This window comes from Micromesistius poutassou, assembly GCF_964030765.1.
Source record: "Micromesistius poutassou genome assembly, chromosome: 17".
In the NCBI taxonomy this organism is placed as follows: Eukaryota; Metazoa; Chordata; class Actinopteri; order Gadiformes; family Gadidae; genus Micromesistius; species Micromesistius poutassou.
Genome location: NC_140287.1, coordinates 16,655,210 through 16,673,416, shown reverse-complemented (window position 1 = coordinate 16,673,416; position 18,207 = coordinate 16,655,210). Strand labels below are relative to the sequence as shown.

The 18,207-nt window shown below is 53.5% G+C and overlaps 2 protein-coding genes across 2 annotated transcripts in view; one reads left to right on the top strand and one right to left on the bottom strand.

Annotated features, from left to right (window-relative positions):
- Positions 1 to 892: 892 nt before the first annotated feature.
- On the bottom strand, positions 893 to 11,213 carry LOC311362335 (uncharacterized protein; the record flags this gene model as incomplete). The annotated part of the gene is made up of 16 exons (XM_084482155.1): positions 11,065 to 11,213; positions 10,804 to 10,856; positions 10,130 to 10,205; positions 9,602 to 9,855; positions 8,813 to 8,896; positions 8,280 to 8,342; positions 7,997 to 8,152; positions 7,312 to 7,536; positions 6,777 to 6,831; positions 6,453 to 6,543; positions 6,052 to 6,193; positions 5,514 to 5,618; positions 4,187 to 4,286; positions 3,295 to 3,487; positions 1,745 to 1,819; positions 893 to 1,085 (listed from the first exon to the last, which is right to left on the bottom strand). The coding sequence occupies exons 1-16, from the start codon at positions 11,093 to 11,095 to the stop codon at positions 893 to 895; spliced, it is 1,896 nt and encodes a 631-aa protein (XP_084338281.1). The 5' UTR covers positions 11,096 to 11,213.
- A 189-nt stretch (positions 11,214 to 11,402) lies between these two features.
- alms1 (ALMS1 centrosome and basal body associated protein) overlaps positions 11,403 to 18,207 on the top strand; it is a gene marked incomplete at its 3' end in the record, with an annotated part of 17,661 nt that continues 10,856 nt past the window's right edge. Inside the window, 9 exon segments of the mRNA XM_084482154.1 lie at positions 11,403 to 11,886; positions 12,913 to 13,084; positions 13,213 to 13,330; positions 13,777 to 15,361; positions 15,363 to 15,395; positions 16,080 to 16,233; positions 17,055 to 17,280; positions 17,372 to 17,558; positions 18,177 to 18,207. The exon segment at positions 18,177 to 18,207 is cut by the window's right edge and continues 318 nt beyond it. Of these exon segments, the coding sequence (XP_084338280.1) occupies positions 11,881 to 11,886; positions 12,913 to 13,084; positions 13,213 to 13,330; positions 13,777 to 15,361; positions 15,363 to 15,395; positions 16,080 to 16,233; positions 17,055 to 17,280; positions 17,372 to 17,558; positions 18,177 to 18,207 (2,512 nt within the window).

Sequence of the window (18,207 nt, the reverse complement as noted above, 5' to 3'; positions counted from 1 at the left end):
GGACCCTCTGAGGTGTTAATGACAGAGGGGACAGGGCCCTCCCCAATCTGTTGACCCGCTTATTTTCTACTATCATTCCAAAAATATGGCGATAGATATCCTTTTAAACCTTCATTATTTTCTACCATAACAGTCAGACAGACAGTCAGTCAGACAGTCAGAGACGGCTGGTTCATACAGACAGACAGACGGCTGGTTGGGACAGACAGACAGACAGACGGCTGGTTGGGACAGACAGACAGACAGACGGCTGGTTGGGACAGACAGACAGACAGACAGTAAGAGACGGCTGGTTCATACAGACAGACAGACGGCTGGTTGGGACAGACAGACAGACAGACAGACAGACAGACAGACAGACAGACAGGGGTTGGTACCGTGGGACCAGCAGCCAGTCTCCCCGTAGTGAAGGTTACAGGACCCCCCCCCGCTGGGGGGTAGGAGGTAGGAGGTAGGAGGTAGGGGGTAGGGGTTAGGAGGTAGAGGGTAGGGGGTAGGTGGTAGGAGTTAGGGGGTAGGGAGTAGAGGGTAGGGGTTAGGATGTAGGAGGTAGGGGGTAGGGGTTAGGGGGTAGGAGTTAGGGGGTAGGAGTTAGGGGGTAGGAGTTAGGGGGTAGGAGTTAGGAGGTAGAGGGTAGGAGGTAGGGGGTAAGGGGTAGGAGGTAGGGGGTAGGAGGTAGGGGGTAGGGGGTAGGGGGTAGGGGGTAGGTGGTAGAAGTTAGGAGGTAGGGGTTAGGAGGTAGGAGGTAGGGGGTAGGAGGTAGGGGGTAGGAGTTAGGGGGTAGGGGTTAGGGGGTAGGGGTTAGGGGGTAGGGGTTAGGAGTTAGGGGGTAGGGGTTAGGAGGTAGAGGGTAGGAGGTAGGGGGTAGGAGTTAGAGGGTAGGGGGTAGGAGTTAGGAGGTAGGGGTTAGGGGGTAGGAGGTAGGGGGTAGGGGGTAGGAGTTAGGGGGTAGGAGGTAGGAGGTAGGGGCCGTGTGTCTCACGTTCAGCAGCTGGATGGCGCGGTCACACTCCTCTCTCCGGGTGTAGTTGATGAAGGCACAACGCTGCTCCACCAGCATCTTAACGCCGGTCACATGACCCGCCCTGAGGAGGGGGGGGGGGGGGGGTCAGTGAATGAGGTTGTAAGGTAGTGAGTGAGTGAGTGAGTGAGTGAGTGAGTGAGTGAGGTAGTGAGTGAGGGAGTGAGTGAGTGAGTGAGTGAGTGAGTGAGGTAGTGAGTGAGGTAGTGAGGTAGTGAGTGAGGTGGTGAGTGAGGTAGTGAGGTAGTGAGTGAGGTAGTGAGTGAGGTAGTGAGGTAGTGAGTGAGGTAGTGAGGTAGTGAGGTAGTGAGTGAGGTAGTGAGGTAGTGAGTGAGGTAGTGAGGTAGTGAGGTAGTGAGTGAGGTAGTGAGTGAGGTAGTGAGGTGGTGAGGTGGTGAGTGAGGTAGTGAGTGAGGTAGTGAGGTAGTGAGGTAGTGAGTGAGGTAGTGAGTGAGGTAGTGAGGTGGTGAGGTGGTGAGTGAGGTAGTGAGTGAGGTAGTGAGGTAGTGAGGTAGTGAGTGAGGTAGTGAGTGAGGTAGTGAGTGAGGTAGTGAGGTAGTGAGTGAGGTAGTGAGTGAGGTAGTGAGGGTGGTGAGGTAGTGAGTGAGGTAGTGAGGTAGTGAGGTGGTGAGGTAGTGAGTGAGGTAGTGAGGTAGTGAGGTAGTGAGGTGGTGAGGTAGTGAGTAAGTGAGTGAGGTAGTGAGGTAGTGAGGTAGTGCGTACCTGTTGAAGAGGTGCTGTAGAGCTGGTCCTGTGAGTGTGGGGGACAGGGAGCCCACCCACACTGAGTACATCTCCCTGAGGAGTCAACAGGACAACGCTTAGAGATCCACACCAGTAACCCCTCCCACCACAAACCAGTACCCCCTCCCACCACAAACCAGTAACCCCTCCCATCACAAACCAGTACCCCCTCCCACCACAAACCAGTAACCCCTCCCACCTCAAACCAGTACCCCCTCCCACCACAAACCAGTACCCCCTCCCACCACAAACCAGTAACCCCTCCCATCACAAACCAGTAACCCCTCCCACCACAAACCAGTAACCCCTCCCACCACACATCACAAACCAGTACCCCCTCCCACCCACAAACCAGTAACCCCTCCCACCACAAACCAGTAACCCCCTCCCACCACAAACCAGTAACCCCTCCCATCACAAACCAGTAACCCCTCCCACCACAAACCAGTAACCCCTCCCACCACAAACCAGTAACCCCTCCCACCACAAACCCATACCCCCTCCCATCACAACCAGTAACCCCTCCACCACAAACCAGTAACCCCTCCACCACACATTACAAACCAGTAACCCCTCCCACCACAAACCAGTAACCCCTCCCATCACAAACCAGTAACCCCTCCCACCACAACCAGTACCCCTCCCATCACAAACAGTAACCCCTCCCACCACAACCAGTAACCCCTCCCACCACACATTACAAACCAGTAACCCCTCCACCACAAACCAGTAACCCCTCCCATCACAACCAGTAACCCCTCCCACCACAAACCAGTAACCCCTCCCACCACACATTACAAACCAGTAACCCCTCCCACCACAAACCAGTAACCCCTCCCACCACAAACCAGTAACCCCTCCCACCACACATTACAAACCAGTAACCCCTCCCACCACAAACCAGTAACCCCTCCCATCACAAACCAGTAACCCCTCCCATCACACATCACAAACCAGTAACCCCTCCCATCACACATTACAAACCAGTAACCCCTCCCACCACAAACCAGTAACCCCTCCCACCACACATTACAAACCAGTACCCCCTCCCACCACAAACCAGTAACCCCTCCCACCACAAACCAGTAACCCCTCCCACCACAAACCAGTAACCCCTCCCACCACAAACCAGTAACCCCTCCCACCACAAACCAGTAACCCCTCCCACCACACATTACAAACCAGTAACCCCTCCCACCACACATTACAAACCAGTAACCCCTCCCACCACAAACCAGTAACCCCTCCCACCACAAACCAGTACCCCCTCCCACCACAAACCAGTAACCCCTCCCACCACACATTACAAACCAGTACCCCCTCCCACCACACATTACAAACCAGTAATGTGATGTAACCAGTAAACAAACCAGCACCTAAAAAAGAACCTCTTGTCTCCAGCTCCCAGTGGAGAGACGCTCCCAGTGAGGAGACGCTCCCAGTGAGGAGACGCTCCCAGTGAGGAGACGCTCCCAGTGGAGAGACGCTGCGATGGTGACTGGGATCAAAAACACAAAGAGGCTCCTCACCACTTGGGGGCGACGTTGGCGGGTTTAGGAGACGCAGCGTTCCGCCTCCTCGCCTGGTGAGGCCGACTACGACCCAACACCGTCCACCCGTCCTCCTCCTCTCCCTGCTCCTCCTCCTCCTCCTCCTCCTCCTCTTCCTCCTCCTCCTCCTCGTCTTCTGCCCGCCGGGTGGTAGTGTTCCTGCATGACTCCTCTGAGGAGGAGGAGGAGGACAGAGGTCAGTACTTCTGGGGTCTGTACGCGTGTTAGAGTTAGTAGTGTGTTAGTAGTGTGTTTGTGTTAGTAGTGTGTTTGTGTTAGTAGTGTGTTAGTAGTGTGTTAGTGTTAGTAGTGTGTTTGTGTTAGTAGTGTGTTTGTGTTAGTAGTGTGTTAGTAGTGTGTTAGTAGGTCTGTACGGGTGTGTTAGTGTTAGTAGGTCTGTACGGGTGTGTTAGTGTTAGTAGGTCTGTACGGGTGTGTTAGTGTTAGTAGTGTGTTAGTGTTAGTAGTGTGTTAGTAGTGTGTTAGTGTTAGTAGTGTGTTAGTAGTGTGTTAGTGTTAGTAGTGTGTTAGTAGTGTGTTAGTAGGTCTGTACGGGTGTGTTAGTGTTAGTAGGTCTGTACGGGTGTGTTAGTGTTAGTAGTGTGTTAGTAGGTCTGTACGGGTGTGTTAGTGTTAGTAGTGTGTTAGTAGGTCTGTACGGGTGTGTTAGTGTTAGTAGTGTGTTAGTAGGTCTGTACGGGTGTGTTAGTGTTAGAATCAGTTCGAACAAACGACTCTTTAACATGAACGAACCTCACTCACATGTGAGTGAGTGTGTGACTGTGAGTGGGTGAATTGGTGGGGGTGCGATGATGAGGGACAGAGTGAGTGAGTGAGTGAGTGAGTGAGTGAGTGAGTGAGTGAGTGATACCTGGCTCAGCTCCTCCTACGAACAGGGCCTCCAGCGCCTCCTCCAGGGAGCCGTGCTCCTTCAGCGCCTCACACGCCTCCTCCAAGGAGAAGCCCATATCCTGGAGGAACACGCCGTTAGACCCCCGCCGCCACTGGACCCCCCCCCGGGGGGGGGGGACGTGTAAAGTCTGTCGTCTATGTGGAGTTTACCATTAAGTGTAAAGTCTGTCGTCTATGTGGAGTTTACCATTAAGTGTAAAGTCTGTAGTCTATGTGGAGTTTACCATTAAGTGTAAAGTCTGTAGTCTATGTGGAGTTTACCACTAAGTGTAAAGTCTGTCGTTTATGTGGAGTTTACCACTAAGTGTAAAGTCTATAGTTTATGTGGAGTTTACCATTAAGTGTAAAGTCTGTAGTTTATGTGGAGTTTACCAGTAAGTGTAAAGTCTGTAGTCTATGTGGAGTTTACCATTAAGTGTAAAGTCTGTCGTTTATGTGGAGTTTACCATTAAGTGTAAAGTCTGTAGTCTATGTGGAGTTTACCATTAAGTGTAAAGTCTGTCGTCTATGTGGAGTTTACCATTAAGTGTAAAGTCTTGAGTCTATGTGGAGTTTACCATTAAGTGTAAAGTCTGTAGTCTATGTGGAGTTTACCAGTAAGTGTAAAGTCTGTCGTTTATGTGGAGTTTACCACTAAGTGTAAAGTCTGTCGTTTATGTGGAGTTTACCACTAAGTGTAAAGTCTATAGTTTATGTGGAGTTTACCAGTAAGTGTAAAGTCTGTAGTCTATGTGGAGTTTACCATTAAGTGTAAAGTCTGTCGTCTATGTGGAGTTTACCAGTAAGTGTAAAGTCTGTAGTTTATGTGGAGTTTACCATTAAGTGTAAAGTCTGTCGTCTATGTGGAGTTTACCACTAAGTGTAAAGTCTATAGTTTATGTGGAGTTTACCAGTAAGTGTAAAGTCTGTAGTTTATGTGGAGTTTACCAGTAAGTGTAAAGTCTGTCGTCTATGTGGAGTTTACCATTAAGTGTAAAGTCTGTCGTCTATGTGGAGTTTACCACTAAGTGTAAAGTCTGTAGTTTATGTGGAGTTTACCATTAAGTGTAAAGTCTGTAGTCTATGTGGAGTTTACCATTAAGTGTAAAGTCTGTAGTCTATGTGGAGTTTACCATTAAGTGTAAAGTCTGTAGTCTATGTGGAGTTTACCACTAAGTGTAAAGTCTATAGTTTACCATTAAGTGTAAAGTCTGTAGTTTTTGTGGCGTTTACCATTAGGTGTAAAGTCTGTAGTTTTTGTGGAGTTTACCATTAGGTGTAAAGTCTGTAGTCTTTGTGGCGTTTACCATTAAGTGTAAAGTCTGGGCTCTCTTCAGCTCGCTTGAAGCTTCTTCAGAAGAGCCTTCTTGCCGCAGGATGTTTTTATACGTCAAGGAGGCTTCGTAGTAGCGCTGGAGGGAGACCGCGGGGGAGGAGGAGGGGTTAGGAGACGGGGTAGTAACACACACACACACACACACACACACCCCACCACACAGTGCTAGTTTAGCACTGTGTGGTAAACTGTGGCCTCACCTTGAGACCACAGAGGGGGGTGGGGGGGGGGGGGGGGGTGGGGCCACCTTGAGACCACAGAGGGGGGGCACCTTGAGACCACGGGGGGGGGGGCACCTTGAGACCACAGAGGGGGGGCGGGGGGGGGGCACCTTGAGACCACGGGGGGGGGGGGGGGGGGGGGACCACCTTGAGACCACAGAGGGGGGGCGGGGGGGGGCACCTTGAGACCACAGAGGGGGGGCGGGGGGGGGGCACCTTGAGACCACAGAGGGGGGGCCACCTTGAGACCAGGGGGGGGGGGGGGAGACCACAGAGGGGGGGGCTCACCTTGAGGCCGCAGAGGGCCTTGCCCTGTCTGAAGAGGCCCTTGGTCCAGCCGGGCTCCAGGGCCAGGGCCCGCTCCGCGTCCTGCAGCGCCGGGCCGTACTGCTGCAGCCGCTCGTAGCACAGCGAACGGTTACCAAACAACCTGCGCGCGCAGACACACACACACACACACACACACACACACACACACACACACACACACACACACACACACACACACACACACACACACACACACACACACACACACACACACGTCTTTTTTTAGTGTCAACGTCATTCCTGTCTGCTATTCAGACTGCAGTGCGTCTCGCCCCCGTGGGGCCCGTGTGGTGGTGGTGCCTCCTGGTGGTCGGGCTAGAGGTGCGTTGTGTTGTGTTGTGTTGTGTCTGGGAGCTCACTTATATTCCTTGGGGTTGTATTTAATGGCCTCAGTAAAATAGTCCAGCGCATGCTCATACTGCCCACAGGACGCCAGGTGGTGTCCGCACGCTGGCAGCGGACGGACAGACGGACGGGAGGGAGGGAGGGAGGGAGGGAGGGAGGGAGGGAGGGAGGGAAGCACGTTAGAATGTCATCACCACCACAACCATCCTAACGCTCTTCAGCTCAGCTCATAGTCCCACCACCGGGCCTCCAGCCCCACACGGCTGGGACGACATGGAGGCTGAACCCAGCTTAATGTTGAAATGATGAAAAGAAAGAAAGATAAAAAAGGAACTTACCGGCTAGTTCTGCCGTTTTTTGTGAACAAACGTCTGGGGTGGCGTTCGTATTCTCCTGGGAACAGGCGGAGCAAGAACAGGTCAGGCAGTAAAACAGGCAGCAGCACTACAATGCATGACAGCAATAACACGTTCTCATTTTTTTTTTAATGGACTTTTTCCACCAGTGCAATGAGTGTTAATTATTGATACCATCAACCTCATGGTGGTCAGGGTGTTCTGCCCGTTTTAAAAAAGCACCCTGATGTACGTCCATTATGGCATGCTGCGCTCCTCAGCTAAAAGGAACTCAGTTAATGTTGTGTTGATTGATGACCGTTTGCACCGTCGCACGATCGTGATTCGTTTGAGAATGAGAACGAGGGAGGAGCCGAGTCTGACTCAGTGACTGAGAACCGTGATTCACCGCTACCGGAAACGTGAACGAACGAACGAACGAACGAACGAACGAACGACTCTTCTTGGCGAACTGACCGACGCGAACTGATTCATTCAAATGACTCATGAACTCCACCACTAGTCCCTTCAGTCCTACCTTATCAGCACTGGTCTGGTCTGTGGGGAGGGGAGGAGTCTGGGCGATAACGCCAGGCTCCTCCCTCTCTGGGCGCCGCCTCTCCCTGGACGTAGTGGTCTTCGTCTTCCTCTTCCTCCTCCCCCCCGCTCCACTCCTCTCACTCCTCTCACTCCCCGACGCCGGGGAGTGAGACTGTCCCCTGGGGGAGGGGGAGGGGCTTATAAAACGCTTTATGTCTGCAGCCTGACGGAACAGAGAGAGAAGCAACGCAACACATTACAACATTAAAATTAAAAACACGTGTGTGTGTGTGTGTGTGTGTGTGTGTGTGTGTGTGTGTGTGTGTGTGTGTGTGTGTGTGTGTGTGTGTGTGTGTGTGTGTCTGTGTGCATGCGTGCGTGCGTGTGCATGCGTGCGTAAAAAAACTTTCTCAGAGGAGCTAATCTTTAAATAAAATCTGAAATGAGCTGACTAAAAGGGGGATTTCCTTTTTGCGTCACAAGCAAAAGCACAAGTGAACATTAAAAATTCCAACCGCCAATATTATATTTATAACCAGCACCAGCTCTCACTACAAAAACAAATCTAATCCTCCGGGATCAATACACAGCCCTGATTGGTCGAGCCCCCTCAAATCCTCTGGAAAAATACCTCACAGGAAGCCAGAGTGTGCTTTCACTAACAAATAAGAGCGTGGTCGTACCTTTATTGGTTCCTCCGGGTCCTCACTGCTCCGGTCCCCATCTACGCTTTTATCCTCCGTTTCCGTGGCAACATCAGACTGCTCGTTTTTTATCTTACTTGTGTTACTAATAATGTCTTCGTCATGACTTCCTGAGGGTTGATTCTGTTCCACTTCCTGTAAAAAAATTAAAAAAACACAAATCATTTTGTTTGTCTTTTACTCCAAAACAGACGACAACACGTTTAAAAGACAAAAGGGATTTAAGACGAGTCTGTAAACAAACTGAACGTCGTTTACTTACACTTAATCTTAATCTCTCTTTATTCTTCTGCTCCTTCTCCAGACGCTTTTTCTCTTTACGACGCTGACAGGGAGAGGTCAAGCAGAGGGCAAAGGTCAGAGGTCACTGAGGGTTTGAAATAAATGAGGGGGGGGAGGGGGACAAACTAGCCTGGCTGTTGCCAGACCCAGCTCAGTCGTAGATTACGCGTTGGTCTGGGGAGGCTGCTGGCATTCTCTTCAGCACAAAGAGGCGTTGATCAACGGGCGTTGAGTTAAATTGAACTCTGTACGCAATTGGCTGCTTGCCGTCGCTTCCCTGTCGTCATCGTGTTAAACCAGCCAATAGCGCGCCACAGGGGGGGGAAAAGCCAGCATGGTGATTGGCTCCCGCAAAAAACGTATCGAAACTAGAAAGAAATGTGTTGGTCCTCTCCAGACCCTCCTGCAGGGCGAACTCACGAACATCACCGGCAGAACGGGGCGGGGCGACCCGGGTTTTAAAAAGAGCCTCATCATCATCATCATCACCACCACCGCCCTACAGACACTCACCAGCTTCTTCAGCCTCTGGCGTTCCTGTTTGGCCTTGAGTCGCTCCTCCCTCTCCTGCTCCTCCTTCGCATGTTTATCAGCCTCCTGGGGGGGGGAGGACACACACACACACACACACACACACACACACACACACACACACACACACACACACACACACACACACACACACACACACACACACACACACACACACACACACACACACACACACACAGATGCTAAACTGCCTTTTCGTTTCGTCTCTGTAGCTGAAGTGCAACGACAATAAAGTAGAATCTAATCTAACATGAAGACATAATAAATAGGTTATGCGTTGTGACACAGAGCTGATAAGCCGTTCAGAGATTTGAGTGTAGAGATTTCGCTGATTCAGACTTTAGGCTGTTTCTACAAAAAAAGGTGTGTGAGACCTTTGAGAAAAATGTGTTTGTGATTAGCCGTTACAAGCCGTTTTGGAAAACTGCCCCTTATGACATCACAAGTGGGCATGTCCACCTAGATGTGCGCTGGATAGATCAGTCTACCAGCCCTACCCCAGTGGACCGTAGCAAACGTTGCTCATCTATCCGTCACACATCATGACACACCATGACGTGCCCTTTAAAGTCTTGTTCCATTCTTTCAACACCTTTGTCGTGACACAGCTGTGTGCGGGGAAACTCCCTTTTGTGACGTCACTAAAGGGAGGGTGTGGAAATGGCCCCCCTGAGTGGCCCCATCCACGTCACACAGCTGGTGGTAAAGAAGACCCCACGATGAGGGAGACCAAGAGACCAGACACATTACCTCCTGTGTGAGCAGCCTCAGACTGGGATGGGGAGGCAAGGGACTGGGGGTGCTGCTGCTCTGGGCCCAGCGCGCATCTTCATATTCATCTTCATCGTCTTCGTAGTCGTCGTCGTCGTCGTCATCATAGTCGTCATCATCATCATCATCATCATCATAATAATTATGATGATGGTGGTTATCGTACACGTTTCTGGTCAGGTAGAGGTTCTGATTCAAAAAGCCAAAGAGGGACTGCTGGATGAATCCTTGTTCTGGGGAAGGCAGCAGAAATATAAATATAATATAAATAATCATTTGGTTATTCGGACCATTCGGTGTAACAGTATTTTAACATCTTCGATGCCAACAGTCTACTTTTTTTAAACCGTTGAAGATCGAGCCTATATGTCCGAGTGTCCAGTCGAGTCGAGCTGGTACTGGCGGTGGAAAAGCGGCATATATGTCCGATGTGTTGCAGAGCAGAGTGATGGGAAAAGTGAGTTCACTGAGGGGGGGAGGGGAGGGCGATCACAAAGGAGCGCTCACCGAAAACCCCTCGTGTATAAGGACTGGGGTACGAGGTCTGAACCGTGTTCCTTCGAATCACGTCGGTCAGCGAATCCTGAAAGAAAAAAACAAACAAACAAAACGGGGATGAGTCACCTGAAACCCGGACCAGCCCATATGCCTTGTTTACTCCCTGCCCGCACACACACCGGAAATACGCGAGTTTCTATTCCACTGAAACCGAGAAAGCTTCCGAAAGTTTAGCGTAGTTCAGCACCCCAGAGGGTGAAGCGCATCATCACCACCGCAATGTCCTAAAAGATATCCCGATCTGTAGCTGTAGCCTCGTTAAGCTGTCATGTTCGGTTCGTGGAGCGGTTAGTTTCGATTTCCCGGTGGGGTAAACGGGGCACAGCCCGTTAACCGTAAACACACCCACCCGACTGGCATTGGGCAGCATTACTACACATTATTATTATCCTTCATAAGCATTATCCTTCGGGTTTTTATTCCCCTTGACAATGAGTACTTAGACCCCGTCTAGTCTCCCGGGTTTAAATCGCCCGTCGAAACGGGCATGGAAGTTGTCGGATTCAGGGTTCACTGGGCGCGGACCAGTCCACCTCACCAGCTGGTGAAGTTATTCCCAGTGTGACGGCGGGGGGGGGGGGGGGGGGGGGGGGGGGGGGGGGGGGGGGGGGGGTCCTCCTCACCTGCCTGCGGGGCATCCTCGTGTCCTCCTTCACCCTGGCGACGCTCAGTCCAGCTGTGCAGGTGACATGACATGTGTGTGTGGGAGGTGGGGAGAGGGGGTCCCATTAGGTTCAATCACGGTAGCAGTCGACTCGTTACTTATCATTAGTAACGCGCTAGATGGTACAACATCAAACAGTCACCAAGCAGTGCCCGATGACCTGGTGTCATGCCCGGGCGGGAGGAGGAGGAGGACGGATTAGCAGCTGTGTTGTCCTCACCTGAGAAGATCCCCTTGTTCTTCCGCGGCATGGTGGAGAAATGGTTAAGTTGTGTTAAGTCGCTCCTGTGTGTTCCCGACTGACCAGCACACACACACACAAACACACACACACACTCGGACTCACACTGGACTTCCCTTATTCCAACTAGGTGTGACGCTGCCGATGACGCGGCATCACGAGCCAATAGCCCTCGGGTACGTTACGAAATCGAAACTAATTCATTTGACGGGAATGAATAATAAATATTAATCTTAATAGTCACGTGTTGTTGTGATAAGCTGCTGCTGCTGAGTCAATAATTAGTAGTTGCAACGATGGAAGAGTACAGCATAAAGTCATGGGTGGCGGTGTCTTGTTTATTTATTAAATGAAGGCCACTGTATAAATTTAACGTACTGAGATTAAATTGTACAAATTAGGACTACGACGATTAAACAGTTGAGTCCGGATAACGGTTCTGCGCAATTTTGCGCGCAGGGTCGTTCACGAGTCATCTGTCAAACTTTTCCAACGGTAGCTCCGGCTGCTATCCAACGGTCCGTACGTACAGTGGGCGGTAACTCTCTCGCCCCCACCAGCCAACCACTGTCGGACCTACTGTACGTCCGGGTCCGTGATTGGTTACGGGAGAGCGGCGCCGCGCCCCCCTCTGTACGTTCGGACCCTTGGTTCTTAGATTCAACTACCCTTTTCTTTCTTTTTTTTTTCAAATCGTCGCGCGTTTCCGGGGGGCCAGTGACACACTCCGAGCAGCACCTAGCAACAAGCTCCATGGATACGAACTGTCGTTAGGCGCACAAGACGCACGAAAAGATGGAGGTAAGTCAATATTTACACCTTACATGCACCGGAATACCGACTTTATACGGTATTGTGCACACACAGCAGTTCCGGTTGCGCACAACAACAGTGCGCGCACTAGCGGACGGGATTAGCATGAGAGGCTAATTTTGTAGCCGACGCTGAAGCGTTGAGTTGATATCAAAGTTGGATGAAGGTCTCCTCCCCTGGTCAACAGCAGCTCATGTGTGTCTGGTGGATCATGGAGACACGGAGTACTGACTGACTGACTGACTGACTGACTGACTGCACTGCGATGAACAGACCAGTAGAGTCCACATCTTCTCATAGTCAGTATAGTTGTCTATATAGTTGTTCTACATTGTCCACATCTTCTGGTCTGTAGAGTCCACATCTTCTGGTCTGTAGAGTCCACATCTCCTGGTCTGTAGAGTCCACATCTTCTGGTCTGTAGAGTCCACATCTTCTGGTCTGTAGAGTCCACATCTTCTGGTCTGTAGAGTCCACATCTTCTGGTCTGTAGAGTCCACATCTTCTTATAGTCAGTATAGTTGTTCTACATTGTCCTCCATAGAGTCCACATCTCCTGGTCTGTAGAGTCCACATCTTCTGGTCTGTAGAGTCCACATCTTCTGGTCTGTAGAGTCCACATCTTCTGGTCTGTAGAGTCCACATCTTCTGGTCTGTAGAGTCCACATCTTCTGGTCTGTAGAGTCCACATCTTCTGGTCTATAGAGTCCACATCTTCTGGTCTGTAGAGTCCACATCTCCTGGTCTGTAGAGTTACATACATGTATATAGTATGTTTATCTTATTCTAATAGTTATTTTATTTCAAATTGGTAAATGTATTTGTGTATATATATATATACTCTTTGTTTCGCACTCTCTTTTCCCACTGTACTGCTGGTCACTTGTGAATTTCTCCTAAGGGGGATTAATAAATGACTATCTATCTATCTATCTATCTATCTATCTAACACCAATGTCACGCCACTCATACACTCATATACAGTCCATAAACTAACTTCCTGCGGTTGCACAGGAACCCAGGCTGGTCCGGTCGGCAGCAGAGTCGGACACAAGTCAGCGCAGCCCGCGGTCGCGGACGGACCCGCGTGTAGGGGGACGGGGTCGGGGGCCGGGCGGCGGGCCGGAGCGCCGCGCCCCAGGACCCTCGGCACACAAGCCACAAGGACACCCCTCCTTCCAGCTGGGTGGGTATTAGCCACGCTGTCACTACTGTTATTTAAAAAAAAGCATCCGCTAATAAATGACAAAGCAGATAGTAAGAATAGAAGTGTCAGGGTTGTAACGCAGACTGCTGTCCGCCGTGGCCCCTCAGCAGAGTTCCAGGACAGCGCTCTGTCCCCGCTGCTGTCCCTGGTGCCGTCCAGCGGGCCCCACCTCTCCCTGGACTCGTCCCTCCTCCAGAGCACCGGCCTGGAGTTCGTTCCTCTGAGGTAAGGAGACCACGCCGACCCAGGGCAGCAGCAACACCTCTCTGTTGGTTGGTTCTGCACCGTTTCACTTTCACTTTCATTTTTTCATTTAAGTTATGTTTTTTGCAAAGGGGCCTTCGTGGCAGGATTAGCCCTGAGTCGAGGTTTCTTAAAGCTCTGTTGAGTAAAAAAAACTGGAAACAAGGAGAACAAAGCAAAGCATTCAGACGTCCGTGAGAAAGGGAACACATTTGAGAAAACAGTGTTTTTACACCGAGTGATTCAATGCCTCTCTGTCTGTCTGTCTGTCTGTCTGTCTGTCTGTGTCTCTCTGTCTGTCTGGATGTGTCTCTCTGTCTGTCTGGATGTGTCTCTCTCTCTCTGTCTGTCTGTCTCTCTCTCTCTCTCTCTCTCTCTCTCTCTCTCTCTCTCTCTCCCCCTCTCTCCCCCTCCCTCTCTCCCTCCAGAGCGTCTCCAGACTTCTCCGTCGCCTACTCCGTCGACACGTCTCAGATCCCGCCACAGGACAGGCCCGACGACGCCTCCCTGGCCTGGGAGCCCGGCTCCCTGTCCCAGCATCCCCTCGCCATGACGACCATCGCCACGACAACCGCCCTGCCGGAGGAGGAGGAGGAGGGGGGGGGGGTTGGGAGGAGCAGCTGCTGGTCCCTCTCCCAGCACAGTCTGTCGCCCGGAGACGGCCGCAGTGAGACGGACCCGGAAGGGTCCCAGGCCCGACCGCCGGCTCCCGCCCACACCGGCCGGGAAGCGGCTCCGAGGGAAGAGGCTCCTGGGAGGACCCCCCCGCCACCGCCGCCGACCGCTCGCACGCCGGGCGACGCCCTCCACGCGTCGGGAGCCAATAGCAGCGTCGCTGCGTCGGAACGCTCCGTCAAGAGGACGTCCTCCCTCCCCGGGGAGGCCCGGAGCGGCGCCGGCGCTCCCAAGTCCAGAGCGGGAAGACGGGAACGCCCGCGCGGCGGCGGCGGCGCTGCAGAATCCCGTCAGCCCACGGGGGCGGGGCTTCCCCCGGAGGCCGCCAACATCACGGTCGGCTCCCGGGACACGAACCCGGACGAGAGCAGCCAGGCGCTCCGCCGGGAGCTGCTGTCGGAGGCGGAGCTCAGCCGGACCGGGAGCCGGGAGGGAGGAGCCACCAGAGACCACGCCCACACGCCCCCTCCTGGCGTGACGGCGCCCGGGACGGCCCGAGGGCGGCCGGCCGGAAGGGACCCTCCGGCCGGCGTTCCCGCTGCGGCCGCCGCCGCTCCTCCTCCTCCGGGGCCGGGCGCCGGGGGGCGGGACTTCTGGTCTTCGGGGAACCAATTGGACGGGTCCCACCTGGGGCTCCTCCCACAGTCCCAGTCCACGCCGGGGCTGCTGAGCGCCCCGGGCCGCTCCCGGGCCGCGGGGCCGCTCGCGCTCCGACGTCCCGCCGGGACGGAGACCTCACCGGACCCGGGCGCCGCCGGCCCCGAGGACCGAGTCCCGGCGCTCCCCGTCCTCGGCTACATGGAGAAGGTGGACGCCTGGAGGGCCAATCAGAGCGCGGCGGCGGGGCAGCCCTCGCCGGCGCTGCAGGGCAAGAAGCGGGCGTACGACGCCGCCGCCGCCGCCCACGCCCTCGACCGCGTCCTGAGCCAGCAGGACCGCCCTGACCCCGCCCCCTCCGGCGCCCCGGCCGCCGCCACCGCCACGGCCTCCTCGTCGCCACGGCGAGGGGAGGGGCCGGGCAGCGGCCCCGCCTCCCGCTCCCACTCCTCCCTCAGCACGGTGGTGGTCGGCCCGCTCCACCACGCGCACGCCGGCCCGCCCCGCCCCTCGCCGCTCGCCGCCCTGGGCCGCTTCAGCGACGTCTCCCTGGAGACGGACGGCAGCGGCACGACGCCCTCCCCCGCCCGGGACGGGGACGACGTCGCCGCTCGCCGCGACCCCCCGCGGCTGCTGGGGGCCTCCACGGGCCCCTCCTCCGTGGTCAGCCTGGAGGTGGACCACTACGCCCCCTACTGGACGTCCTCCAGGCCGGGGACCCCCCCCCCCGCCTCCCCACGCCGCCGCCCCCCTGAACATCGAGGAGAGGATCCCGGTAGGTCTCCCGGGAGCCCGTGTTGTTGTTGTTGACATTTTCTCCTTCGCTCCATTCAGTTAAAAGCATTTGAATTCAAATCTACCCGGTGGGAATGGAACCCGTAACCCTGCTGGTGGTGTGTGGACGCAGTACCACCAGGAGAGCTGCTGTTAACATGTTATTATTACTTTTATTAATATATATCATATTATGTACATATTATTAATACTTTTATTAATATATATCATTATGTACATATTATTAATACTTTTATTAATATGTATCATATTATGTACATATTTTTATTACTTTTATTAATATATATAATATTATGTACATATTTTTATTTCTTTTATTAATATATATCATATTATGTACATATTATTAATACTTTTATTAATATGTATCATTATGTACATATTTTTATTACTTTTATTAATATATATCATATTATGTACATATTATTACTTTTATTAAGTGATATTATGTTTTTGCATAATATATTTTATATTTTATTTCAAAAAAAATGTTGTTTTAGATGTCAGTCCTACTTGGACATCCTCTGCACCTGTCTCTCTGACTCAAGGTGTGTGTGTGTGTGTGTGTGTGTGTGTGTGTGTGTGTGTGTGTGTGTGTGTGTGTGTGTGTGTGTGTGTGTGTGTGTGTGTGTGTGTGTGTGTGTGTGTGTGTGTGTTGTACCAGTTGTACCTCCATAAGCTGGGCATCGACCAGTCTCCCTCCACCATCCTGACCCCCTTCGGGCCCCGGGGCCCCATCAGGGAGCCAGAGTTCTCCCCCACGGACCTGCTCACCATCAAGGGCTCCGTGGGCACTAAGAGCAGCCAGCCCTCTGAAGGTGAGGCTGCTCAGACAGACGTCTGGACCAGACAGACGTCTGGATCAGACCCCCGCCCCCACACACACACTAAGTCTTCTTCTGAAAAATCGTCTTTATTTTTACTTAGCTTATTATTTAGTGAATGGCTACAATGTAGGGCTGCTCGATTATGGGGGAAAAAAATCATAATCACGATTATTTTGGTCAATATTGAAATCTCGATTATTCAAACGATTATTTTTGAGTTTGAAAACATGACGCATTTATTCAGCATTTCTCTCCAAAACAAAACACTTTTTAAATGAGAACTTTGAAATTTCCCCTTTAAAAAAAATACACAAAATGGTCAAATAGAAAATAAAGTCCAGATATGAATCCAGCTGTTCTGCAATTTCTATAAAAAAATAAAAATAAGAAATAAAAAATCGTTTCAACTCGATTATATCAGTTTGGTGATCGTTTCACTCTGAAATCGAAATCGCGATCAAAATTCGATTAATCGCCCCGCCCTACTACAATGTTTAGACCCGTTTAATATTTAGTATTGACGTGTTTTGAATGTTGGCGTACAGCAAGTTTGAAAAACCACCTCATATCTAAAAAAAGGCAACGTTGTGAAATGTGACAACGATCGAATACACGACCATGGACTACTACACACAGTACTACTCAGTAGTACTACTGTACTACTGTGTATTTTTATCAATCCTCTCAGCCATGTGTACCCGAGGCTGTTTGCTGAAGCGTCTCCTCCTCCCACTACTGCCAGTAGAACCGTCTCCCGTCCTGACCGTGGACCAACTCCTGTGTGGTGTGCCCCTCCCCCCCCCCCCCCCCAGGTGACAGCCCCCATAAGGTGGACTCCTCCCAGTGCAGCCGTCTGTCTCCGGACTCCAGCGCGTCCGTGACCCTCAGCAGCGTGGACAGCCTGTGTCCAGCGGGCTGCCCCCCGCCTCACGCGGCCCCCCCCCAGCGTCGTCTCCCCCCCCTCGCCGGCCCCCCAGCCCCCCCCCGGCAGCGGCGGCGGCGACGACTCCCAGACGCAGACGCCGACGTACCACCACGGCCCGGCTAGCGGTAGCCGCTCTAGCGATCGCCACGCTGGGGTCAGCCACGCTAGCCGCAGCCACGCCAGCGGTCATAACGCTGGCGTTAGCAGCGCTCACAATCGCCACGGCGGTGTTAGCCACTCTAGCGTTAGCCAGACTAGCGTTGGCCGCGGCCCGGTGCGACTCAGCGACCGCTTTGAGTCGAGCGGCTCGACCGCGCTGACCGACGGCGCGGCGGCGGCGGTGGCGGGAGACAGGAAGTCGTCGTCGTCGTCGTCGGTGTCACTGCCGCAGGCTAGCTCTAGCGCTAGGAGGACGGCGGCGGAGGCCCCCGCCGGCGCCACCAACACGCCTCCCCCCCACACCCCGCTGGGAGGCTCCTCCTCCTCCTCCTCCTCCTCCATGCCCGTGTCGCCACCGCGCTCCTCCGACGACCCCCTCCTCCTCCTCCTCGCCCTGAGGAGGAGGAGAGAGGGGGGGGGGGGCTTCTCCTCCTCCTCCTCCTCCTCCTCTCGGCCGCCGTGGGCCCCCCCCTCCTCCTCCTCCTCCTCCTCCATGCTGGCGCCGAGAGACGCCGGTCCGTCGCCGCGGCAACCGGACGACCAGGAGGCGGAGTCTGTGGGCGGGCCGTCACAGCAGCTGCCGCCGCCCCCCCTCCTCGTCGTCGCCAAGACGACGACGACGACGACGAGGAGGGCGGAGCCTGAGGGCTGCAGCGCCGCGCCCCCCCCCGACAGAACCAGAACCAACGCTCCCGCCGGACGTCAGCTGACCCCTGACCCTCAGCTGACGACCTCTGACCCTCAGTTGACCCCTGACCCTCGGCCGACCCCCGACCCTCAGCTGACCTCTGACGACCCTCAGCTGACCCTTGACCCTCGGCCGACCCCTGACCCTCGGCTGACCTCTGACCCTCGGCTGACCTCTGACCCTCGGCCGACCC